The sequence below is a fragment of the Thamnophis elegans genome, chromosome 6, assembly GCF_009769535.1.
Source record: "Thamnophis elegans isolate rThaEle1 chromosome 6, rThaEle1.pri, whole genome shotgun sequence".
NCBI lineage: Eukaryota > Metazoa > Chordata > Lepidosauria > Squamata > Colubridae > Thamnophis > Thamnophis elegans.
In genome coordinates, this window is record NC_045546.1 from 58381122 (window position 1) to 58408985 (window position 27864).

At 44.9% G+C, this 27864-nt stretch overlaps 1 protein-coding gene across 5 annotated transcripts in view; it reads right to left on the reverse strand.

The window, feature by feature from the left end:
* KDM6A (lysine demethylase 6A) overlaps positions 1-27864 on the reverse strand; it is a 266555-nt gene that overhangs the window by 131035 nt on the left and 107656 nt on the right. For all 5 annotated transcript variants that reach the window (XM_032219796.1, XM_032219794.1, XM_032219797.1 and 2 more), the window contains 2 exons: positions 18066-18124; positions 6888-7008 (listed from right to left, as the gene is read on the reverse strand). In XM_032219796.1, the coding sequence (XP_032075687.1) occupies positions 6888-7008; positions 18066-18124 (180 nt within the window). The remainder of the gene's footprint in view (positions 1-6887; positions 7009-18065; positions 18125-27864) is intronic.

Here is a 27864-nt window from a genome sequence, read left to right on the forward strand (position 1 = left end):
ATGTTTCTCCACCCAGCGACCCAGGGACTCCGCTTCCGACATAAGGGCCAGGGACTGCGTGCCGCCCTGATGGTTGATGTAAGCTTTGGCAGCTATGTTGTCAGTCAGAATCAGTACATCGCAGCCCCTGACCTGATCGAGGAAATGGCGCAAGGCTAGCCTGGCCGCGTGAAGCTCCAGCCAATTGATGTTGTGGACGAGCTCCGCTTGCGACCATCTGCCCTGGACCACCGAGGTTTGCAGGTGAGCACCCCAGCCAAAGAGGCTGGTGTCTGTGGTTATTATTTGGTGCTCCGGTTCCTTGAAGCAACTGCCCCTGAGGAGAGTCTCTGATTGCCACCACCAGAGGGAACAGAGGACCTTCGGGGGGACCCGAATCACCCATCTGGAATTGCTGGCCTTGCGTCTCTGGAGAGGTAGCAGGAACCACTGGAGCTCTCGCGTATGCAACTGTGCCCACGGGACCACCGAAATGCACAATACCAGCTTCCCCATCAGTTGAGAGAGGGAGACGATCGACGCCGAGCTGGTCGAGCGGATGCTCCTCACCTGCGCCCTGATGCTGTCTACTCTCTCTTGCGTGAGGAAGACTTTGCAGGACTTGGAATCGATGACCGTTCCGAGGTGTGGTGTTCAAGTCAGTCTGGGCTTGCCCCCAGGACGACGAGTGGATAAGGATGTCATCCAGGTAGCATTCCAATCTCACGGGAAGAGCCCGGAGACACGCAGCGATAGCAGCCAGCAACTTTGTGCATGTCCTTGGGGCCGACGAGAGGCCGAAGGAGAGGGCTCTGTACTGGAAGTGGCGATCAACGAACTGGAACCTCAAGAACTTGCGATGCGCCAGGTATATTGGAACATGCAGGTACACTTCTTTTAGGTCGATCGAAGTCAGTATATCGCTTTGTCTGACGCAGCCCAGGATGGTCTGAAGGGACTGCATCTTGAAGCGCTTGTACGCCAGATGTTTGTTCAGCTTCTTGAGGTCCAGAATCACCCCCCCCCCCTGATGACTTGGGGACCAGAAGCAGGATGAAATAAAAACCCCTGCCTTCCTGACCCCTGGGGACTTCCTCTATGGCCGCTATCTCCAGGAGATGGTCTATTTCCGCCCTCATAAGATGGAGTTTGTGGGTGGATTTGGGAATGGGGCAGCGGAGAAAGGTTCTTGGGGGAAGGGATAGGAACTCCAGAGTTAATCTGTGGTGGACCATGTTCCTAACCCAACTGTCCGTCATGGTCTCCTCCCACTGAGTGGCATAGTTGGAGACGGCCACCTAAGGGGGGAGTCCTGTGACGGTCACTTAGACTTCCGAAAGGATTTGTTAGAGTAATCCCCTCAGAATTGCCTGTGGTTCCCCTGCTGCCTGCCCCTGTCCCTAAATGAGGACCTATCTTGGAAACGGTCCTGGGGTGGAATGTAGGGACAACTGGGGCCACCAGATGAGGGAGAGGGCTTGTTGTTCCGGAAGGAACTCTTACGAAAGGGCTGACCCTTACGCTCCTGCTTCTTGGTAACCGGGGGAAGCACCTTGCGTTTATCCTTGGACTCTATCAGGAATGGATCCAAGGCCTCCCCAAAGAGCTTTCCCCCTTTGAAGGGAGCGGAAGCCACCTTCCACTTCGCCTTCACATCGGCCTGCCAGTGGCAAAGCCACAGGAGGCGCCTCAAAGTGACATTAGAGGCCAGGGCCCTAGATGAAAACCTAGTGGCCACGAGGGAGGCGTCAGCGGAGTACTGCACGGCGCCAATTATGTTATTGACGTCCTGCCTGGTCCTAGAGTCTGCTGCTGGAAGCCCTGCCAGCAACTTTCGAAGCCAAAACATAGCTGCCCTGCCAAAGTAGAGGAAGAAGAAGCCTGCATGGCCCAGGCAGTAGCCAAATGGGTCTTGTGAGCTACTGACTCCACCCTCTGGTCCTCAGCCTTAAGTCCTTTCAGCAAATCAGTGGGAAGAGAAGAAGGAGAGGTGAGGGACACGATGGGATCATCCACCTGGGGGAGTTTCAGCAACTCCTCCAGGGGGCCTCCATAGTATAAAGCTTCCTTCAATCCCACTAGGATTTGCCATGGAACCGGGCTGGGTCCACTGACGTTGTATAATGTCAAGGAATAACTGGGGGGCCGGGATCAAATCCAAAGGCGGAGGCACCTCCTTAAACAGGCCTGCGCCAGGGTCCTGGGGCCCTGCGGTCACGCCAGTGGTCTGATCTTTGGCCAAGGGGGCTGCAAGGCCCATTTGGGGTCCCGTTGCATGAACCTTGGTGAGAATGGCTCTGAACATAGCGGGGTTAAAGAGCTGGTGGACTGCTCAGGAACAGAGTTCTCATCATCAGAGAGAACCGGGACCTCTATCTCGGCCTCCTCCAGGTCCGAGACTTCACTGTTCCCCTTGGGTGTGGGAGAGGCCTCCCTAGCTGCCAGGACCTTTGGCTTAGCTTTGCGACTCACATCAGCGACAGTCACTACTGCGGGCAGTTTGGCTGCCAGCTGTTGCATGCCATCAGATATGCCACATGAAATGGCACGGGCCACTACCTCCTCCATGGCCCTGGATAACAGGGGCCCCTGATCTTTGGGAGGAAGGGGCTCTAACTCAGATGGGGCCAAGGATTCCTCCTCAGCCCTGGAATCCATATCCTCCAGGGAATCTCCAGCCATGGAGTGGACCAGGGATCCTAGAGAGGCCCTAGAGGGGTTGGGGGAAAACCCAAAATCCTCAGCAATAGGGCCTGAAGGGGAGCCTTCCTGCTGGGGAATATCTATGGAAGACCCTACCCCCGCCTCATTTGCACTGGAGCCCCCGGACAGTCTGTGCTGTGCAGCCTGGGCCTTCTGGAATTGCTTTTCCAGGGCCTTCTGGCGTCTCACAGCCATCTTTTCCTCAGCTTTAGAGGCCTTTCCAGCTGTGGGCTGCTTCCCCTTGGAAGGGGCGCCCACCTCATTACCCTTAGCCACTGGATTGGGTTTGTTGCGCTTGCTGGGAGTAGGCTCGGTCTGGCTGTCTTCTTGCCTCTCCCTGGTGCTGCCATGAGGGTTTGCTTGCTTCTCCATGGCACTGGAATGCTGAAGGCACAGGCCTGAGGAAGGGATGGGCCAAGATCAAACGCTGGGGCTTGGTGGAGTAGGGCCCAGAAGCGCTATGCAGGGAGGGCTGATTGGAGCCTGCTAGGATAGGTAGCCAAGCGCCTGCAGATCCACGCTGAGGCAGGTAGGGTGGCTCGAAGGCCAAAGTTCCCTGCGGCCGCTGGAAGGATCAGGAGGGAGAGGGTCTGCCTGGCCACCCAGAACGAGGCCCCATGCTTATGGTGGCCCTCCGCGGCGATCTGCACACTTTGACAGGCTGCGCGGCAAGGTTTGGGTCCTGAGGAACGAAAGCGTGCCAAAAACCATTTTAAAATGGCGGCTGTTCGCGAGTGCGCCTGGAGCAGCGACGGGCTTCGGGGAGCCTAGCGCTCCTTGCGAGGGGAATCCTGGCCTTAACTCACCCCTCAGACTCGCAGGCGGCCGCCAAGCGAGTCCCTGGCGCAGAGAGCTGTCCGATTAGCCCTGGGGCTGGCAGCGTTTCAGGGAGCCTGTCTGCGCGATTCCGGAATCGAGGGCTCAGACGGAGGTTAAAATGCAGGACTTTCCTATGCTATCCCCTTACAGGCAAGAATAAAGGAATCAAGGGAGATTGAGATTTGTTTTTTAGTTATATGCCACCCTATTCCCGGAGGGACTCAGGGCGGCGAACAACTCAAAGGGGGAAAGGGAACACAAAAATACAAGACAAGCATTTAAAATAGCCAACAGCCACACAAGTCGAGAGGGGAAGGGAGCTCATCAACCCCAGGCCTGCCGACACAGCCAGGTTTTAACGGCTTTTCGGAAAGCCTGGAGAGAGGTGAGGGTCCGAATCTCTGCGGGGAGTTCGTTCCAAAGGGCCGGAGCTGCCACAGAGAAGGCCCTCCCCTGGGTCGTAGCCAGATGGCATTGGCTGGTAGACGGAACCCGGAGGAGGCCAACCCTGTGTGATCTAATGGGTCTTTGGGAGGTAATTGGCAGCAGGCAGTCTCTCAAGTACCCAGGTCCAATACCATGAAGGGCTTTATAAGTTACGACTAGCACTTTGAATCGTATCCGGAGACCGATTGGAAGCCAGTGCAGCTCGCGGAGGATAGGTGTAACGTGGATGTACTAAGGTGCACCCACAATCGCTCATGCGGCTGCATTCTGGACGAGTTGAAGTCTCCGAATGCTCTTCAAGGGCTGCCCCATGTAGAGCGCATTGCAGTAGTCCAGTCTTGAGGTCACGAGGGCATGAGTGACTGTTGCGAGTGCCTCCCGGTTCAGGTAGGGACGCAACTGGTGCACCAGGCGAACCTGGGCAAATGTCCCCCTGGTCACAGCCAACAAATGATGTTCTAAAGTCAGCTTTGGGTCCAGGAGGACTCCCAAGTTGCACGCCCTGTCTGAGGGGCGTAAGATTTCACCCCCCAGCCTGAGTGATGGAATGCTAACCAAATTTTTGGGAGGGAAACACAACAGCCACTCGGTCTTGTCTGGATTGAGCACAAGCTTGTTAGCCCCCATCCAGACCCTGACAGACTCCAGGCACTGGCACATCACGTCGACCACTTCACTGACTAGGGAAGGGACTAGGAAGGAAAACTAAAAAGGGAAATAAAGGGAGCTACACTAAACTATACAAACTACCAAAAACCGGGATCCAGCTTGATGCCCAAGTACCGGAGCCCAGACAAGAACGTCCTATAGGGCGACTGAGTTTTTTTGAAACTGAGCCTCTGAGGCAACCAAGAGGCGGAGCTACAACAATTTTAAAACTCAGTTCCTTGGGCAGCAAGCTGAAGTTAACCCGTGCTTGGACACTCCAAGCAGCGCCTAGGAGAAATGCCTGCATAATCAAAGTCATGTCAAACAGGCAGAAACATATCTGACAAGAAAGGTTAAAAACGAGGCTGCAATAAATCAACCCATTTGTTTGTGCTCTAGCACTCTTCAAAATCAGAATCTATTCTTTTAAAGAAAGGAGGTTAAGTTGTAAGCAATTTCTTCCACTGTGGGCTCCAGAATCAAAACAGAGGAATCAACAGGACAAAGACAAAGCCTTTCATCTGCACAAAATGAATAAAGAAGGTCTGGTCTAAGATCACCTGCTTAGTTCAATTCTTTTCTTACATGGCAATCTCCTATGCATAAAGGAGTAATATTGTATTAAAATATTGAGAAATCAGTTTATTTTAATCTAGGTTGTTAAAGGCTCTTTAGAAAATTCCAGTAAAAGTTATTGGAGTGAAAAACGTTTCTAGACTGCTCTAATTTTGACTCTGTACTTTTCTTCAACTTTTTATTTACCTGCTTGTCTTTATAATTCTCTTTATCAGTCCCCACTCAAAAGTGCTTTGTAATTTTCTTATCCAACAACGAACAATGCCAAATATTAACAATGTCCCTTCTTTCTAAAATCTGAATAATGGTGTGTTAAATCCCTTGATGTTACTCTGCACTAGAAAGCATAAGGGCTTCTGACTTTTATATTGCTGTCAATAGAAGGAACATTGAGTTGCAATGGTGAACTGGTTAGAATGCAGTACTGCAGGCTACTTCTGCTTAATTGCTGGCTGACAGCAGTTTGGCAGTTCGAGTCTCACTGGCTCAAGGTCGACTCAGCCTTCCATCCTTCCGAGGTGGGTAAAATGAGAACCCAGTTTGTTGGGGGCAATGTGAAGCGATATGTAAGTGCTATTGCCTATATCATAAATCACTCAGTTTGCATGTTAATTATGCAACTGGATAACTACATCCTTACTCTGGTATATTTTGTAAATAGTCTTTAAATCCACAAGAATATTTTCTACCAAGTCCAAACAGCTTTATGCCACTGAGCAATAATCAGACCTTTTCAATATTATTCTGAACTACTTTTCAATAATAAGAAAGGGAAGAGAGAAAATTGTGGTGCATGTTTATGATTCAGATATGCACAGTAGCAAGATTACAGGTAATCCCTGACTAATGCCATAATTGGAATTGAAACTTCTGTCTCCAAGCAATGTGCTTGTGTTAACTGTTTTGTTGTGGTCATTAAGTAAATATGGCTTCCTTTCATTGACTTTGCTTGTTGATAACCCCCCAGGAAAGTTGCAAATGGTGATCAAATGACCTTGGGATTCTGCAACTGTTGTAAATATATGCAGGTTTGCCAAATCCCCAATTTTTGACTATACATTGCAATGAACATAAATGCAAGAACCAGTAATGTCAGTTTTTTCTGTTGTAACTTAAAATGGTTGGAAGTCAAGAACCACTAAGAACTAATTCTCAATATTACACTGCAAAGATATCACAGATAAGTTAAGTTCAGTCAGAACCCAAGGCTGTGTTTTAATAAGCAGCAAAGAATTTTGTTTACTTTTAAAATATTTCATTAACTGCATATTGAATATTCTTTTAAAAGGACTACCAATTTTCAGTAATCAAGTGTTCAAAAATTATGATCAAGGCAAGATTTTTAGCTCATAAAATGCATGTTTATAATATATCCTCCACTCAATCATTATCTAATTCTTATTCTACATACGTGGGGGACTAGACTTCATGCATACACTTCTGAATCCTCTCTGGATAGTGAATAGAAAAAACATTAAGGATTCAATTATTTCAATCCAGAGTTTATCTGTAGCTGCAAGATCCAATTGATAAATAAATTCCAATTTCATCTGTAATACAATTTTAAAGGTCAAAAGTCAAGTATATGAGATAGGCAGACTATAAATTCATTTAATTATTCATTCAAAGAAAATAAATCCATATTTGAATTATGATATACTGAGGAGCAAGTACAATAACAAATAAATACATTGTTATTAAAAAATTAAACTTACCTTAAAACTAGACTCAAAATCTGTCTTTACTTTGAACATAAGCCCAAGTCGTAAATGAATTTCCTTAGCGCGGCAAAAACTGGGATCAACATAAAGCACTTCCCGAAATGCTTTAATTGCCCTGGGAAAACAAAAATGGATACTGAAATGTTCTGTATTGTTAAAAATTCTTAAAAGAAAATTCTCCAGGAAAAATGCACATATTAAATGAAAAAGAGCCAGTTTGGTATAGTGATTAAAACATCAGAATAGAAACCAGGAGAGAAGGAGTTCTAGTTCTGCCTCAGGTACAAAGCCAGCTGGGTGACCTTGAGACAGTCATTCTGTCTCAACCCTAGAACAAGACAATGAAAACCCATTTTTGAAAAACCTTGCTGGGAGAATTGAATGAACTAATTGCCAGAAGTCAAAATTGATGATAAGTAAATAAATAAATTCCTTTTAGATACAGAGGCCCCCAACCCCCAGGATGTGGCTCAGTATAGGGACACAGCCCACTGGGAACTGGGCCATGCAAGTGGCAGTATTAGTACAATTGCCATGCAAGTGGCAATTGTACTAATATTTATAACAGAATAAGTATCTATTAAATACACTAATCACCATCAAAAGCAGGTAAACATTAATACTTTACTACATCTACATTTCACAAAAATGCACAAATAGGTAACTATAGCCAGTTAAAGCTTATTTGTTTGCAACAAACTAAAAAAAAAACCCTTTATAGCACCAGAAACTTTTGTAAACTTTTATAAACATTTTGTAATATTTTTAAATAAACTTCTGGAAACTTTTGATTCACTACAACAAAACATGTCAACTGTCAGCTTCTGCTTTGCTATCGCTTCAGCTGCCATGAAACGGGGAGGGAGGGCATGGTATTTGGGAGGGGTTACTCATTGTGCTGGTGGAAGTTTCTGGAGTCTACCGACTGACTGAACTACGCATGCGTGGGTGTTTCCCGCCAGGTCTAACAGCACCGACATTCCATCTTCGTGATGCCTTTTGAAGTTATCTTGCACCTGACATTTGGAAGACTTATGATTGGACTGGGTCTATGATGCCAAGGGGTGGGGAATGGGCTATTCTATATATCAACTGTTTTCGCGCCTAATTAACCAGACTTCGCTATGCATTGCCTTTAACCATTTTTAATTAGTAAAAGTACATTTGATTTCTACGCATGGAGTCTCATGGTCATTCTTTCCTAATTAACTAATGGAGAGGAGCTGACATCAACAACTTAAAAATAGTTTTCTGCTTCATATTCATGCACCAACAGTAAATAAGAATCTTAAAAGAATTTTAAAGATTCAGTGACCTAAACAAACCTGCAATTTCTACCACCTTTCATCATTAGCTATACAATTTATTGTAGCCACAAAACTCAACGTAAGCCTGTTCCATCAATCTCCAGGTGCTATTTAGATTACACCTGTTAGATTTCCTGATCATTCATCATTCTGGCAAACTGAAAATAAGGTAAACTGAATAATTTCTGGAAACCTTACATTTGGAACATAATTCGTTCTTTAAAAAAGCAAGATCATATAAGTCTCTCTATTATAACTGACAGTACAAGTAAAATCTCAATTAAACAATCACATTTAGTAGAATTCAGGTGCAATAGATTCACTTTCTGTCTTGACACTTCTCAGTGATAACAAATGAATTCTTTTCTACTTTTTAAATTGACTGGATGATGCAATTAAATGTACCTTACTTTTATATTAATTCTATAAGCTTCACAAAAATTTATGTCTTTTAAGCAATGACAGGTATATGCAGATGAAATAAACTTGTTCAAATGATTTTGGGATGTGGTTCTTCACCATATAATTTATTTTCTATATTTTGGTTTGAGTTGGTTTTTTGTTTGTTTGTTTGTTTCATGAGGCTGTTATAATTGTTCTAGGCTCTAGGGCCATGATGGCGAACCTATGGCACGTGTGCCACAGGTGGCACACGGAGTCATTGTTAGGGCACATCAGGCATTGCCTTGTCAGCTGACTTCGGCCTTCTTTTGAGGCCATTTTTCGCCCTACGGAGGCTTCCTTGAAGTTCGGAAATGGTGACTTCCGGTTTGTCTGTAGGGCAGTTTTTGCCCTCAGGAGCCTTCTGGAGGCTTCCCTGAAGGCTCTGGAGGGCAAAAAACAGCCCTACGAGGTTCTAAGCCACAGGGTGCCAAACTGATTAGGTAGCACACAAATTTTATCAAATAAATAAATGTCCCACAGAATGTTTGCCAGTGCTGACATCTCTTGTGGAATAAAGTGAGCAAAACTGTTTGGCTATCTCATAGCGAAGTACAATGGCTACTACTATCCTTTTGGAAAGTACTGTGAGTGAATGATTGATTTTTAGATGAGTCTTGAAACCCCAAGAATAAATATCATAGCAAAATGGTGCTGTATGGTTCATTTAAATAGTAAAGTCATAATGGGCACTCAAAACTATTTCCTATGATCCTGATTGATTGGGGGAAATGTTAAGTTCCATAAATGTCTTGATTCTAGTATTAAGCTGTGACTGACATTCTGAGAAATGAAACAAACCAAAGAAAAATGAGGATTTCTTTGTAAGACACAAAACTGTTGAATTTGATTTTAAAATGTGACAACTACCCAAAAAGTTATGTTCCAACAGAGGAATTGGAACAGGCTCAAAGGTTTTTGATAATAATAAAGACAGATCAAGGGAGTTGGAAAAGGCAGATATGAGAGGAACCTGAGGCTGCTAGTTAACATGGAGAGGCAATGAATATCTCCTTTTTATCTTGACTAGAATAAGGCAGGACAATTTTTTTACAATAATTCTGCATCTGTTAATAGAAATTTCTTCAATGCCAATATTGGCATAAGAATGACCCGAAGAGCTACTATGGAGGGTAAAATTCACTCAATCTCTTAGAGAAGAGAAAATCACCGAATAATTTTTAGATTATAACAGAAAGTTTGGATGAAGTGAAGTAAATATAATAACTATGTTGAATTTACACAAGAGTATACTGAACAACCTTCACCCAGCCCAAAATTAATATCTAAATACCAGAACGTTGGCCGTAAAGCCAAAGATTGAAGGGCTGCAATGGAAGGACAAATCTTTCAGAAAAGCAAAAATGAAAAAAAATCCAATAAAGCAAAATAATTTTAACCCAAGGGCAAATGCTAATGTTTTGCTAATGTTTTTGTGATCAAAAACAAACCAAAGGTGCTTAATAGGAGCACCTGCCTAAAATCTAGAAATTCCAAATTGTAAATGCTCAGATACATATCTTATAATGAATACATAATAATAAATATAATAAAACAGTTACAGGAACTGGGCATGTCTAGTTTAATGAAAAGGAGGACTAGGGGAGACATGATAACAGTGTTCCAATATCTCAGGGGTTGCCACAAAGAAGAGGGAGTCAAACTATTCTCCAAGGCACCTGAGGGTAGAACAAGAAGCAATGGGTGGAAACTAATCAAGGAGAGAAGCAACTTGGAACTGAGGAGAAATTTCCTGACAGTTAGAACCATTAATCAGTGGAACAACTTGCCTCCAGAAGTTGTGAATGCTCCAACATTGCAAGTTTTTAAGATGTTGGATAACCATTTGTCTGAAGTGGTATAGGGTTTCCTGCCTAGGCAGGGGGTTGGACTATAAGACCTCCAAGGTCCCTTCCAACTCTGTTATTCTCTTCTTTTCTATACTATTCTATTCTATAATGGTGAATGAAAAAGACCCAACTATTCAGGAACAAATGAAATACTATGCAGAATATTAAAGCAAGCTCTGAAATAATTTCATTGACTAAAATAAGAAAATTAATGTTTTAACATACGGTCTTAATTCAACACTCATTTTCATACTGCATTAATGTTAACTAAATTTACTTCCTAGAGGCACCAACATTTTGATTAGGAACGAAAATGTGTTTACCAAAAGCTCTAAGCACAATCTATTGATGATTGTTAGCATGAATAAGCTTCATGTTTTCTTCTACATGTATGGTTCACTCTCAATTATCAGGCAGAAATGTAGTATAGTTAGGGTGACCAGATTTTCAGATTGGTAAAGAGGGACACCATTGACCAGGGTTGGGAGGGGGGGGGGGCTTGATTAAAAATTTTATATTTTGTCAAAAGGTCATCCCAGGACACTGAAACCAGCATAAATACGAATCTGTTGCCAAACAAAATTTTGATCACGTGACCATGAGGATGCTGCAACGGTCGCTAAGTGTGAAAAATGGTCATCAGTCACTTTTTTCAATGCCACTGTAACTTTGGTCACTAAATGTTTTCCCCCTCCTCGAGACATCTCACTTCTTCCTTCATTCCTCTTGCTTATCTACCTTCACCTTATCCGTTTTCTGCTCTTTCCCTCTCTTCCTTCCTTTCTCCTTCCATCCTCTCTTCTTTGCTCACTCACTCCCTTCCTCCTTTTCTCTTCCTTCCTCCTTCCATTCTTTCAGCTTCATTTCTTTTGCCTATCTACCTTCTCTGTCTTTCTGCTCTTTCCATTTCTCTCTTCCTCTTCGCTTCTGTTCTTTCCTCTTTCCCTCCTTTCCTATTTCTTCCTTCCTTCTGCCTATCTACCTTCACCTTCTCTGTCTTTCTGCTCTTTCCCTGCTCTTCCCCTTTCCTCCCTCCCTCCCTTCTTTCCTTTCTAGTTCCATCTTTTCTTCTTTCCTCTCTCCCTCCCTTTTTCTTTTTTCCTTCCTTCCTCCTTTCTCTTGCCTATCAACTTCATCCTCTTTGTCTTTCTGCTCTTTCCCTCTCTTCCCCTTTTCTTCCTACCTCCTTCCCTCTTTTCTCCCTCCCTTCTTCTTTTTCTTCCTTTCTTCTTCCATCTTCCTCCTTCTCCTTTCATTCTTTCTCCTTCCATCCATCTTTTCTCCTTCCATCTTCTCCCCCCCTCCCTTCTTCTTTTCCTTCCCCCCTCCCTCCTTCCTTCCTCTCCTTCCCTTTCTCACACACAGGAAGGGGAGGGGGGCTTTCTAGTCACTTTCACAGCATAATTTCTTTATCTAACTTTTAAAAAACTGTGTGCAAATCAAACTTGAGATTTTCGTAACCTGCGAAGCACCAAGTTATTATCTTCTGTTGTTGTTACAAATTTGCAGCTAGTCCATTCTTTCCGATAGGAAACTGCATTTCCCAAGATGCCTCAGGTCCTCAAAGTGCTGAACGCGGCTTTGCAATTGACTCCAGCGAGGCCCGGTAGCCGCCGGCGGGGGTGGCTGTCAGGGCGCTGACGGCCGAGCGGACGCGCCCAGTTTGTTACTGCTTCCAGGGATCGAGACGGATGAGGGAAGCGGCGGTGGCGGACATAGGCAGCGACTGTAATGACCGCTCGGGCGAGGTGCGGAGGAAGAACGGAAGGTCCCTCCCGTCTGCGACGACGGCTCCAGCCATGGATGAGCAGGCTAGCCCCGGCGTCTTCTTCAACAACAACAACGCGCTGCTCTTGCCGCCACCTCTGGGTGGGAAGCAACCACGCCTCACGGACTCGCTTCCCACTGCAGCACAGGCGCCGCACAGGCATGGTTGCTTCCCACCCGGAGGTGGTGGCAAGAGCAGCGCATTGTTGTTGTTGGGGCCAGCCTGCTCGTCCATGGCTGGAGCCGTCGTCGCGGGCGGGCGGGATCTTCCGTTCTTCCTCCGCACCTCGCCCGAGCGGTTATTATAGTTGCTGCCGACGTCCGCCACCGCCGCTTCCCTCATCCGTCTCGATCCCTGGAAGCAGTAACAAACTGGGTGCGTCCGCTCTGCCGTCAGCGCCCTGACTGCCACCCCGGGCTCTGGAAGAGGCGGAGGTAAAGAAGACGGTGGCGGCGGGGAGACCCGCAGTTCGCTTCCCACCACAGCACAGGCGCCGCCAGCGGGCTTGCTTTGCTGAACACGGGGGTGACTGACACTAGTTTGAGCAGCCACGGCCGGCACAAACTACCGTCAGTCACTCCGTGCTCATCAAAACAAGTCTGCTAAAAGGGCCAAAGTTCCCCATTCCTGTTCTAAAAAAGCATCAAGGAGCGAGACCACATGGAGGTACTGCTCAGCACACGCTCAGCCCCGCTAGCTAGTCCCAGCGAGTAACATTAGGCAAAGGGGCAGAATAGCCCGACTTTAACTTGCTTCTTTGACAACTCTTCTGTCCCGAAGAACAGGAGAAAAGAGTCTGGAATTTAGCCCGGCCACCATCCTTCTGCATTACAGGAAAGTGATAATAACACACTGAGCATTAATCTTGTGGAGCCTCCAGAGAACACCAGGGCTACGGAAGGAGGCAAAAGACACTCCGAAGCAAATCGCCTTTCTCCTCTCGGCACTCACCATTGCTGCGCTCAATATTAATCGATAAGCCAGGCTGAAGGCACTTGTAAATGTTGGAATCCATACTAAACTGCCAAAGAAATCTCAAGACGCCTGCAAACTAGCCCGCTACCGCACAAGAGCACTCAACCAACTGCCGCCGTTTTGAGTGGGGCGCGCCAAAAAGGCTGCCGGGAAACGACGTCCGTCCAGAGACTTCGACGTTTGCAGAACTACATCTCCCAGCATGCAGTGGGAGCTCCTCACACTGTCCATTTTAAAATTACATTTCTGAGAGGCTTGGGAGCAGAAGATGGTAAAATCTATTTAAATCTGATGCAGACAGTTCAGAAAGTGGTAGTCCTTCTCAGGGCGGCCCGCCCAACTCTGCAAAGGGGGAGAAGGAGAGGAGGGCCATCTCCTCCCCCCAGCTACCCTACTGTGGAGGGACAAAGGCTTGTGGAGGAGGCGGGGTGGGGGGAAGCCAGCCCACGGTGGCTACTGCCAGCCCGCGGCTTCCCTAGAGAGGTCCATCTCCGCGTCCACATGTGGAATTCGCTTTGCCTGGGCAGCCGGGAGGCGAAACTGGCGGCTATGCACTGGGCCGGGTGGCAGAACCGGGAGGGGGCGGCAGGGATTGCCGGCATCGCAGCGCGAGTCACTCGGCGCACCCCGCTGCGACTGGCGGGGACAGCGATGAAAGCTCGGACTCCGTTCCTCCGTCTGGGGCTGCGGCTAACGGGGGCGGCCAAGCGCTTTCCTCATAAACAGCACTTCCCACGACCTCCCGTCCCTCCCCGCAACTCCCCAGATTTTGGAAGCTGGGTGTGTGTGGAAGGCAAGGGTGCGGGGGGAGGAAGGAAAATGCAGAGACCGGCAGCGGAGAAACAACATTGCTGTAGCAAACAGAGCTGGCGACTGGGTTTTCGCTAGAGCAATGCCAATGTTTCTCCGCTGCCGGTGTCTGCATTTTCCTTCCTCCCCCCGCACCCCCACCTTCCACACACACCCAGCTTCCAAAATCTGGGGAGTTGCGGGGAGGGACGATCTTCTTCCCTTCTCTCGGTCCCCATCCCCCCAGTTCCTCTCATGAGTAGCTCGCAAGGGAAGGCCTTCCCTTCCCTTGCTAAAGGCCACCGCCGCCCACCCGAAGCGGCGAAGCCTCCCGATTCCTACCGGCACTGCCGGAGTTACTCACCAGGGCAGTGCAGCAAAAGAAAACGGTGAAGGCGAAATGAAATGGAGACTCGTGAGAGTCACAACTCGTGCGGCGTGCTTAAGCGGACTCCAGCCAATCAGTGAGCTGGCTGGGATGGAAAAAAATTTTTTTTTTAAAAAAATATAATTTTTATTAAACATTATTACCTTTAAAAAACAGGAAGAAAAATACAGCGACAAAAATACAACGACATAAGCAAGACAAATCATACATAACAATATAAAGTAAAACATACAGATACAAATGCCGTTTTAAACATACAACCCCCCCCCCCCCACGGTGACAGTCATTCACAGCCCAGTTTTTCTTTCTTTCCTCATTATTAGGTCTCTAAGCCACATCTTCTCATTGCAAGATTCAGGGATCTATTACGGTACCTATGTTAATTTTCCCCATTTTAAGTCCCTGCTGTTCTCCTAGTCGCCCACATATACCATAGGTTGCAGCTAAGATAATGTTCTGTTTCTCCTTTGTCCCTCAGCCAACCCGTCATTCTGTCCATTTCTGCACATTCGTAGATCTTTTTAATTATAGCATCTTCCGGCGGTATAGTGGTGGATTTCCAAAATTGTGCATAGGTTATTCTTGCGGCCACAATTATATGCAGGCTCAAATGCCATATTGAACTGCTTATGTTATCTGGTTTGATGCTTAGTAACAGGTTCTCAGGTCTCCATTCAATGTTTGCCCCGGTAACCTCTTTTAACCATTTTTTAATCCTTTTCCAATATTTCGTGGCCTCAGTACAGGACCACCAAATATGGTAGAATGTGCCATCCTTTCTTCCACATTTCCAACACAATGGAGATAACCCAGGAAACATCTTAGCTAACCTCGTTGGGGGGAAGTGCCACCTATAAACCATCTTGTATATGTTTTCTTTGAATGCAGTAGATGTTGTAAGTTTAATGGTCTTGCTCCATAGATCCCACCATTTGCCCATTTCAATTTCATAACCTAGGTTTCTCTCCCATACTATTAGAAGGCTTTTGTCCATCTCTTCATTAGTATCTTGGCAGGTCAAAAATTGGTAGATCTTCGATAACATTTTCTTGTCTCCACCAAACAAGATCTTATCTAGCCCCTGAGGGTTTGGGTAGATCCCGAAACGTGCCTTATCACTTTTAAACCTGTTTCTAACCTGTAAATATTCCCACCATTCCAAATTCCTGCCCTGTTGCTCTAATTCCATCTTTGTTTTCATGTTGCCCTCTTCTGTCATGATATCTTTATATGTTATGTTTCTTGTCCAATTAAATAAACTCGGATGCGTTAAGGCCTCTAATGGTGCCAACCAACACGGAACCCTAAGATAATATTTTTTCCTCATTTTTTCCCAGACCCCCATCAAAATCTTCCGAATATAATGTCCCATGAAGTACCTATGGGGGGTGTCTCTTTCTTGCCAGTGGGAGGCATGCCATCCCTGGGGGAGGTCATGTCCCTCTATAGCCAATAGGCGCCTTCTATTCAACATCACCCAATCTTTCACCCATGTCATGATTGCTGCGTTATAGTATGCTTCCCAGTTGGGTACTCCGAAGCCTCCCAGTTCTCTGCGTTTTTGCAAAGTTTGGGCTTTGATTCGTGCTTTCTTGCCTTGCCATATAAACTGTGTCACTATTGTCTCCAAGGATTTAAAAAAAAATTGTCCAATTTAGTTGGTGCCGTTTGAAACAAAAACAAAAATTTTGGTAATACATATGTCTTGACTGTCGCAATCCTGCCCATCAGAGACAATTGTTTGCTACTCCAATTAGTCATATCTTTGGATACCTGTTGTAGCAATTTCATATAGTTATCTACCTTGATAGAGGAACATCTCTCCGTCAGCCAAATTCCCAAATATTGTACTTTGTGGGCCATGTTGATCCCTAACAGGCTTTGTACTTCCCTTTTCTGGTTCAGAGTCATATTTTTAATTAACAGTTTTGTCTTCTCTTTGTTTATACATAGCCCCGCTATCCTACCGTACTCCTCTATTTTACGTCAAAGTTGTATCCCAGACGCCGTAGGGTCCTCCAGGATAAAGACAAGGTCATCGGCGAAAGCCTGGACCTTGAATTCCTGAGCTTTAGCTCGTAACCCTTTAATTTGTGTATCGCTTCTCACTATTCTAAGAAGGGGTTCTAATGTGAGGATAAACAGTAGGGGGGATAGCGGGCATCCTTGTCTTGTGCCTTTACCAATCACAATGTCACCCGCCTCTTCTCCGTTTACCAATATTGTCGCGGTTTGTCGTACATAAATTGCCCGAATTGCATTTAAAAAGCTTTCTCCAAACTTCATGTTTTCTAGTTGTGACAACATAAAATTCCAATTTACCCGATCAAAAGCCTTTTGTGCGTCAAGAAACATAAAGGCCACTTGTTTATCTGGCCGAGCTTCATAATATTCTAAGGCATCCAAAATAATTTTGACATTGTCTTTCAAATGCCTTGACGGTAGGAAGCCGTTCTGATCAGGGTGTATAAATTTGTTAAGGAAAAATTTGAGTCTATCTGCCAATATAGCTGCAAAGATTTTATAATCCACATTCAAAAGTGAAATGGGCCTATAGTTTTTAATTTAAAGCCGCGTGCGTGCTTAAAGTTTTCCATCCAAGCCAGCTCACTGATTGGCTGGAGTCCAGGCCAATCAGTGAGCGGCAGGCTGGGCTGGCTTAGATTTTTAGTGTAGATAGAATAGATGGGGGAACGGAATGAGCAAGCTAGCGGCAGCTGATGATGGGTGGGGGGGCCAGCGAGCGCCAAAATAAAGCAGGGTTTTTTGAGAACGGCCTGGGATGCGGGAAAAATTATGAAAAGTCGTGCCTGTCCCGCCAGATGCGGGACGTCTGGTCACCCTAAGTATAGTACATGATCTGCTGCAGAAAATGATAGGCCTTTCCCTTCTTCAGGGAGTCTCTTTATAAATAAATCTCGATATTTATAAGGCAGTCAATATAGAAATCAGTGATCCAGAGATTTAAAACTGTTGCCAATTCATAAAAACTAATTAAAAGAATAATATTTGTTCATAAATGCAAGAAAAATAATTATGAATTTTGAGCCTCAAAATAAATTTAAAAATTGGATTAATATTGATTCAAAAATAATTTTAAAAATCTGAAGCTGAACTATAACCACGCCAAAAAAAAATCTCTTCTTATGAAAGGAATGTTTAGGTCTACACATAGAATGAAATAAGGACACATTGTTCTGAATATGGACCAAAACATTAAGAATGTGACATATCTTTCTTGCTGAACTTAAAACAGATGGGAGGGGAAATATGCCAGACTAGGATGTCAGAGCATCTAAGAATCATAATGAAGGTACTTGAGAAAATGAGGACAGATAAGAAGAAAGGGAACATTGAATATTTCATATTCCTTCATATTTTGTTTTGGCCAAGGCTGAGAATACTAACATTCCATACTTTTGTGCTGAACAAATCAGTGGACACACCAACTAAGGATGATGGAACCAGTATTACAGAGGACAAGATATATAGAGATGCCAACCTAATTCTTACTGTTAAGCAATCTACACTGTAGTTTTAAAAAGTTGTTAAAATTCTTTAAAAACTATACTACTTATTCTTTCAAGGCCCACTAGATTGTAGACAGTTAGCAAAATAAAAACATTCCCATATTTTTGTTGTTTTTGCACATACCACTGAAATGCGTTGTAATGGAAGTAGACCAAGCCAAGGCCATACAAAAAGGCAGCATTCTGTAAAAAAGAAAAGAAACACTTCTTAAGAATTGATTAAATGTTTCAAGTTTTCCATTAAATTCCAAACAATTCTGGAATTTAATACCATAAAAATAATACAACTAAAATATTAATAATTTAATATTGCTATTAATTATAATAAAAAGGCATGTAAGAGAATAGTTCAATGATGCAGGTTTAAAATTTTGGGAAGTAGGAGAAAACTATTCCCCAGATCAGCTTTTTCTTTTTTTCAGTTTCCAAGTAATCTCCATCCAAATCAGCAAAACGTTAAAAAAAATCAGACCAAAGTGAAAAGTGGGAGGGAAAAGGAGGACTAGTTATGTTAGAATATAATCAGTAGGGGTAGAAAAGCTTTATATTTCAGACTATACACTTAGTTCCAAACAAATCCTAGTCTCAATATTCTCAAGAGAAAACACCCAAGAACTCTAACAAAGCCATACCTCAAACTTAGAAATTTAGCACCAACGAGCTGCAACAAGGTGTGTTGTTTTTTGTCCTTTCCTATTGGATAAGAAAGCTTCATAAAGAACTCAGAAACCACTCAGTAACAAAAGCCTTCAAGCTTACCAATGTTATTTTGTCAATCATTGGCTTGGGACCCTAATGACACAATGAAAGAGCCAATTAGACAAGCCAAGAAAAACAAAATAGAATGGAATTAATTTAGGGAATATATTTAGGATATAAATTCTTCAAAGGCTCTGATTCTGTGTCTTCTATTCTTAGACTCAGGCAATTATGACATGAGGTCAGAAAAAAGATAGGAGGGACATGAATTTATGAAAAAACTAAAATAAATGCAATTTCAGACATGACAGTAGGGAACAAGCATATTTACTGAAATTTAGACTACAAATGTAAATCAAACTGGTTTACAAATTTCAGAAAGTTTTAAACATATTAGTATTATATTTTCCATATTATAAATAGCAATAGCATTCTAACAAATAATACTATGCCAGCAATTTATTGAACATGGCTAACATATTGCATAAAAATGTTTATTACATTAAAAAAATCAAATAATTATCCAGCTGTTGGCCTGCGACTGAGTTAAAGAACATTATTTGTGGCATCACAAATAAAGCAATCCAGGAAAAAATATATTTAACACTCTTGAGTTCAGGGGTTTGTTACACTGTGTTTTCTTACTTGCTCAACCATGCTAAATGTTTTCTGTGCTTTCTGTGTTTACTACATTTTCCCCTCCCATCCTCTTTTGGTGTGCATTCAGTACATGGGCTTGCTTTTAGGAATGATGAATAACAAGTTGGAAAATCACACAACTTTAATATACGGTACATTCAGAAAGTATTCAAACACCCTTCAATTTTGTCAATTAACCTGATTCTACAGTTGCTGAATTTTTTTTCTCATTGAGCTACACTCAGTACCCCATAATGACAGAATGAAAACAGAAGTTTAGAAATGTCTGTAAATTTATTAAAAAGAAAAAAACTGAAATATCACATTCAGATGCTTTGCAACAATAGGTGAAATTTAGCTCTGGTGCCTCTCATTTCTCTTTATTTTTGCTGGCATGTTTCTACACCTTGATTGGAGTCCACCTGACACAAATTAAATTGATTGGACATGATTTGGAAAAACACTCACATCTCTATAGAAGGCCTCATAGCTGACAATGCATAGTGTAGCAGAGCAAAAGCCATGACGTCAAAGGAACTGCCTGCAGACTCAGAGACAGGATTATTGCAAGGCACAAATCTGGTGAAGGCTATAATAAAATTTCTGCTGTAGTGAAATTTCCTAAGAGTACAGTGGTCTCCATAATTATCAAATGGAAGAAGTCTGACACAACCAGGACTCTTCCAAGAGCTGGTCACCCAGTCAAACTGAGCAATCAGAAGAGAAGGGATTTAAATAAGAGAGGTGACCAAGAACCCAATGGTCACTTTGACTGAGATTCAGAGATCCTGTGTGGAGATGGGACAGAGTTCCAGAAGGACAACCATCATTGCAGCCCTCCATCAATCTGAGCTTTATGGCAGACTGGCTAGAGGGAAGCCTCTCCTCAATGCAAACACATGAAAGCCTACTTGGAGTTTGCAAAAAATTACTTGAAGGACTCAGACTATGAGGAACAAGATTCTCTGCTCTGATGAAACCAAGATTGAATTGTTTGGACTGCCAATATCATCTCAACAATGAAGCATGGCGGTGGCAGCATCATGATGTGGGCGTGTTTTTCAGCAGCAGGGACTGGGAGACTGGTCAGGTGTAAGGGAAAGCTGAATGGATATCCTGAATGAAAACCTGTTCCACAGTGCTCAGGATCATAAACTGGGTCCAAGCTGCATTTTCCAACATGATAATGATCCTAAGCACACAGCCAAGACAATACTGGAGTTGCTTAGGGACAACTGTGTGAATGTCCTAGAGGGGCTCAGCCAAAGCCCCGACTAGAACCCTACTGAACATCTCTGGAGGGTCCTGAAAATGGCTACCCACCAAAGGTTGCCATCCAACCTGACTAAGCTTGATTCCCCAATCCAGGTGTGCAAAGCTTGTTGCATCTTACCCCAAAAGACTTGAAGCTGTAATTGCTGTCAAAGATGCTTCAACAAAGTACTGAGTGAAGGATCTGAATACTTATATCAGTGATGGATAACCTTTTTGCCATCGTGTACCAAAAGTGGGGGGGAGCACAAGGGGGGTCGCGCACGACCCTCACCCTCCCCCCTGGTTTTGGCTCACGATGGACCCGCTTTTCGCCCTCCCCAGGTTCCAGGGGCTTTCTAGGAGCTTGGGGAGGGTGAAAATGGCCTCCCCCACCCCCCTGGAGAACCTCCCGAGGCTCTTTGCTGTCTCCCGGACTGTGCTGGGGGCGAGCTGATCAGCCTGCTCTTGGAAATGGCAGCTGTGCCCGATGGGCTTGGCCCTGGGCTCTCGCTCCATCTGCCCAGGTGCGGAGCACAGGAAGGAAGAGGCAATGGACCAAGCGCCTTCCACTTGCACCTGCAGCAGCAGTGTCTGCCACTCCCCACCACCTTCGAAGGCAACAGAGGCAACCATTCCTCTTGGTGGGGCGGCCGGGTTCGTGTGGTCCTGGCCTGAAGCGTTATGACACTCCCCCCACCAGGCCAAGCGCGGCTCACCTGCGAGGCACCTTTAGGCTTGCTTCAGCAGCACCGCTGCTCCCCGCCACCTTCGGAGGCAAGCGCAGCGCCTTCATCCCCGCCTGGCTTTTGGTGGTCGTCGCCCAGCGGATCCCAGTCGAGGGGGCGAGGAGATCCCGGTTTGCACGCAGGAGTGAGGGCGTCTTTAGGCTTGCGGCTTTCTCAGTGCCGCTGTAAACCGGGCAAGGATGGCACCTTTTACAATGGCAGTGCCTATTACAATTACGGGGCCCCCAGATGCCCAGCGCCTTCCACCTGCAGCAGCAGTGCCCGTTGCTCCCCACCTCCTTTGGAGGCAAGCACTCCTCTCGGTTAGGTGGCCATGCTTGCTTGCTCTGGGCCCCAAACCTCGCGGCCAGCCCGACCAGCCAAGTGTGGCTGACCTGCACCGGGAGGCACCTGGCAGTGACAGCAGTCTCCCTGGCGATGGCTGGTTGGTTGCAGGCACTCCTCCAGCCTGGGCACGTTTCTTCAAGCCAAGGCTTCGGGGCTCCTGGAGCAGCCTGTGGGGCTCTGGCTGCACCCAAGCTGGTGGAGCACCCACAACTGAATGCTCATCACCAAGGAGACCAGGCGCTGCCAGGGGCCTCCTGGTGCAGGTCAGCCATGCTTGGTTGGGCAGAGTGGTTGCGAGGCTTGGGGCCCGGAGCAGCCCAGCACAGCAAACCCACCGAGAAAAGTACATGCCTCCGAAGGCGGCAGGGAGCAGCGGGCACTGCTTCTGTGGGTGGAAGGAGCTGGGCATCGGGAGCATCGTCCTTGCCCAGTTTGCAGTGGCACTGAGAAAGCTGCATGCCTAAATGCACCCTTGCTCCTGAGTGCAAGCCAGGATCTCTTCGCCCCCTTGGCTGGGACCCATTGGGCAGTGACCGGCCCAACAGAGCCCCTCGGCCTGCTCTTCCGAAAGCCAGGCAGGGCATGAAGGAACTTGCGGCCCTCCACTGTGCCACAATGGGAAAACGTGCCTCCCGCCACTAAGGAAAAAGGGGAGCACCCCAACAAGCAAAGGACACGTTGGCCACAAACCAACCTATCATTTTCAAGCCAGCCCGCCTCCTCTCTCCCCACACAGGTTCTCTGGTCTCTGCCAAGATTGGCTTATTTCCTGCCCTCCTGAAGCATCTGTCCACATCCAAAGATGGTTGGGGGTTGCTCTCGCCCTCGGGCAACAGTTCCGCCTTCCCCGCATTCAGGTTCAGCAAGTAAGCCCACTCCTCCCACCAGATCCACCCATGGAAGGAGAGAGAGAGCCGAGCTCAGGTGAGCTGCCTCTCCCCAAGCTAGAAGAAGCAGTTAAGGGCCAGGGACTACAACACTCCCCAGCGGGAGCAAGAAAATAAAGCTCCTTTTCTCAGGAGTTGTGGGGTGGAATTTAAGGCTAACCCAGAACGGGTGGTAGCCTGGTGCTTGCTGCTTCTTCTGGATCGGTGAGAGGCACCTTAGCCAAATCAGGCTCTCTCTCCTTCCTTGGGTGGATCTGATGGGGGGACCGGGCTTCCTTGCCGGACTTGAGGAGGAGAGGAGACGGAGCTGTTGCCCAAGGGCGAGAGCAACCCTGGCCGCCTCTGGGTTAGGATGGAGCCGCCTTGAGTCTCCCTCTCTCATTGTCCTTGCACAGGGAGAATCCTTCTCCGGGAAGGGGAGAAAAAAAGTCGCTGCCCTACTCTTCCTGTGGCTCCTGCCAGCACTCTGTCTTCTCTCTCCCCTTCACCTCCCCACACTTGTTTACCAGTCCCAGAGAGCTCTGGCTATGCCTCCCTCCGACTCGGCCGCCTTCCTCACCAGCATTGCTCCCGAGTGAAATCTTCCATCCTTGTTTGTTGCAAAGCACAACCCAATGCTCAAACTGGAAGTCCGTTCCCAAATTTCCAGTTTGTGTATTGGGTTGTTTTTTGCCCTCCATAGGCTTCAGGGAAGCCTCCGTAGGGCGAAAAATGGCTGAAAATGAAGGCCGAAGTCAGCTGGTCAGCACGTGCATATGCGCTGGAGCTGACAGGGCAATGCCTCAGGTGCCCTAACAAATGGCTCTGCATGCAACCTGCGGCCATCATGAACTTATACAATGTGATATTTCAGTTCTTTCTATTTAATCAATTTACAGATATTTCTAAAATTCTGTTTTCACTTTGTTATTATGGGGTACTGAGTGTAGATTGACGAAAAAATGAATTTTTCAACAATTGTAGAATCAGGTTGCAGCAAATTGACAAAAACGAAGGGAGTCTGAATAGTTTCTGAATGCACTGTAAATGATGTTGCAATAGCCGACTCTAAATGTAAAGGATCAATATTTGAATCTGCTACCAAAAAACAGAAATACACTGTGCCATACATTATGTTGTATTTACTGAATAACCTATTAGCTTCAATATAGTATAAGCCATAATTTATTAATCACAATGGTTGGATTTACAGTTCCAAGAAACCTACACACCCATTTGCACTATTCAGGTGCCCCTGACAACACAGATAAACGTCTAGGTGGCCTCAACGACTCTCTAAAAGAATGCAAATGACCAGCTATCTGCAAGGATTACTTCCCACCATCCAGTCAGAGCTGAAGAAACTTGTTGGATGAGAAATGAAATGTCTTCAAAGAAAAACCAGAAGTCCGGTTGCCTCTTGAAAAAAGCATGTTTGGGACAACCATGATCTGGATAACTGAGAATCGCAATAGATGGTTGAATTTATATATTATGTTATAGCAGGGTGTGTGAATTCTCTCACTATTAGGCATTGGCAAGAATTCTACACTAGGACTAAGAAAAATTACCTCTCTTTCTCTATGTTCACACCACTTTAATATTACTGGAAAAAATAAGTGATAATGTCCAATGTGCCATTTTTGTATAGAATAATAACAGAGAAAGTATCAATGGATAATGCAAGAAGAGTTCAATAAAATCTAACAGAGACTAGCTTACAAAGAAAAAAATAATGACAAAATCATTTGTAATACATGCATGAAACTTCCAGAAAAGCCTCTCTCCAAAGTAGTGGTGGGTTGCAGGCAGTACGCCCTGGTACAGGCGTACTGGAGTCTGCCCGGAGCACGGGATACCGTCTGGTACTACGGAGAGCCCACCTGCCCACCCTCTTTACCGCTCTTTTAAGTCTTCGGTGCTTCCGCGCATGCTCAAGGCGCGTACAGTGCCTGTGCGACGCTCCCCTGAGCAGCTGGAGCATCACGGAGGCGGTAAGACACATGCGTGTGCTGCACATGTCCATGTGGACATCGCCTGGCCAGTTCCAACCATACCGGTTGGAACAGAATCCGGAACCCACCACTGCTCCAAAGCTATGTTCCCTGCAGTTACTGGTATTAAGAGCTACCCTTGATGGTCTGCAAAACAGCTGCTTTAGCTACCTCATATCATCCACTTGAGCAAATTGTGGGAAAGCTGAAGTCAGTGGAAACGCCTTTCAGGTTGCTTTGCTTTTGACTACTGTAGAACTTCTCTCTTCAGAAAAGGCATGAAAATGTAGGAGAAGGAATGGCAAAAATCTGGGGGTACAGTGAAAGGAGGAATCACCCTAGAATTTCTAAATAGCCACAAGTAAACTACGTCCAATGCCCCTTAAATTGCATTAACTCTTAATCAACTCTAACCAAGTGCTAACTATTACTTTATTACAGAAAATAATATAATCCCGCTCTGTAGGTACTCCATATGTATATGTATAAGGGCAGACATGATCTCTGTACATTTCTTCGTTGCTGAGCAATAGTCACATATTCCATGTTTTCTGATTCCAAATCCAACTCTTTTCATAATCAATAAAGATTTTACCACTGTGAAATATTACTACTTAAGATCTCTGGCTAATTATGATTATTATTTTAATATTCAACTTCTCCAAATTTGGGTCTTTATGCATGTTTCATTCTTCCATACTGAACTGCCAGATTCTTTGGGCAGTTTATTTCAGACAGCTATGTTCTGGATAGTACCCAGAGTGGGTAACAAACTGTTCCAAATCTATATTTTCATCCCATTTTGTTAAAACAAATAAATTATTTTTTAAAAAAATCAGTCCTGACTACAAGTAATCCTCAACAAATCACTTAGCAACCAATCAGTTATGATGGATCCCCCAAAAGATACTTCAGAAAAGGTCCCAGTTCTGAAGTTCCGATGACTGGGCTCACATGACTGCATTTCAGATGATTGACAACTGCATTTTCAGTCAATTGCAGCATCCCACAGTCATGTGATCATGATTTAGATTGTTTCCAAAACCTGGCGTTTATTTCTTGTTTTTGGCAAAAATACCCCATAGTGAACAATGGGTTTGCTTAATGACCATGGCGGTCACTTAATGACAGCAGCAAAAATTGTTGCAAAATCAGATTGGTCACGTGGTGACTCACTTTATGACCATCATGACTTGCAACTGTAATGGGCAGGCTCCATTAAGCCATAAGTCAAGGATTGCCTGTATAGTATATTGAATGATTGATCTTTCACTGAACCAAATTTGTTTGCATCTGAATATCAACAACTATTCACATTGTATACTTCATCCTTCAAATCTTGAATCGACTACATTAAAATAGATCTGTTATTCCTAGAATAGAATACAATAAGTCAAGAAAGCAATAACACTCTGAAATTTGCCCATTTTAAGAGTGAAAGTTTATTTGAGCCTGCAAATAATGTCTCTAAATTCACTTCCTCCCATTTTCTAGGATTCAAAATAAGCCAAGAATCATGAATCAATTTATTGGTGAGTGAAGTTTCAAACAAATGTCTAAAAGCATGGTCACTTATAAGTGCAAAGGTGATGATTTCAGTAATCAATGAAAAATCAGAAGCTACTATGAAAAAAACCTTACTTCAAAATACATTGCCAGAAGGAGTTAGAGCCCTTGAAATTACACCCAGACTTTAATTCCCATCTATCAACAACCTAGCCCTAATCCTTTAAATTAAAACAAACATGAGTATAATTGGGATGGCTTTTAAGCTCTAAAATAAAACTACAGATAAGCTGTAACTATAATAGGAATTAGATGATTGGATCGTAAAGTTCATGAATTTTGTTGTCTTTATATTAATATTCACAGTATGGGAAATAAAAATGAGCTTGAATTTTTAGTAGAGAAAAAACAGTACCATCACTATTGTCAATTAAGTGTATATGCTGTTCAGATCCCAGTGATCTTTGGGCAGTTTACAAAGTAACTGAAGCATGAAAACATGACAATCAAAAGAAAAAGAATAAAAAAGATAGATAGATGGCAGACTGACAAACTTGGTAAAAAAATTTAAAAAAAAAAACAAAAAACAACCTAAATTAAAAGAAGACATCCCCACCGAAGACCTGGGTAAACAACTGTTCTTCAAGTCCCTTTGAAAAATCAGCAGTATGAGGGCTCTTTGGCTCTTCATTTCATAGAGCAGTTGCTACGATACTGTAAGCATGTTTTCTGTCCCAATAGTTGGTGTTCCTTAGCTGAAAGAATCCCAAGTGCACCAATGCTGTCAATCTGCTGAAAAGATATTATCTGCAATAGGTGGTCCTTCAAGTAACCAGACCCTGTGCCGTGTGTGGGAATCCACCCCCTCCCAGAAGAATGAAATATTTTGAGGAACATTTAAAAAGGCAGGATAAAATATTCCCCCTAAAAGAGAAATAAAAAATCTTAAGGGAGATAGAAACTCAGAGCTCCAGCTCTCTCTCCTCCCAACAGATATTTGGTAGGATGGGATTAAAACATGATCCTTCAGGACACAATAGGATTAACCCACTACTATTTAGCAGCAAAGCTCACTACATTGCACAATCTCCTCAGGACATTGAATCACCCTCCAAACCTCAACCAAACTTAGCTCAAATACCTAGGATTTATACTCTGCCTATAGAGCCAGCTATGACCCCTACATGGCCCTGTGGGAGTCTGAGAACAACCAATATAGTACATGTTCTTGCACAGAAACAGGAAACTCTAAGCCCAAGAGAAGGTATAAACCCCCCTCAATCTCAACTCCATGTGGTTCTGCTTCATCATTAAATCATCTTTCCAAATCATCTTTCTCCGTGTTTCCAGTGTCTTTCTCCTGGCTTGGAACTGAACAAGGTGGATATTTCTTCCAACACATGTAAGGCCTTATAGGCAGTGGTGGGATTCAAAAAATGTTACTACCAGTACTGTGGGCGTGGCTTGGTGGGCATGGCATGGCATAGCTCGGTGGGAGTGGCAGGGGAAAGATACTGTAAAATCTCCATTCTCTCCCCACTCCAGAGAAAGGTTACTGCAAAATCCCCATTTCCTCTCGATCAGCTGGGACTCAGGAGGCAGAGAATAGATGGGGGTGCCAGTCAGAGGTGGCATTTACCGGTTCTCAGAACTACTTAAAATTTCCATTACCAGTTCTCCAGAATTGGTCAGAACCTGCTGAATACCACTTCTGCTTATAGGTGACAATCAGCACCCTAGATCACATCCAGAAGCCAATTGGCAACCAGTGTAGCTCATACAACATAGGTGTTACATGAGCATATTGAGGCATGCTCATAACTGCATGCACGGCTGTATACTGGCCCAGTTGAAACCTCAGGGTGGTTTTCAAGAATAGTCCCAAGCAGAGT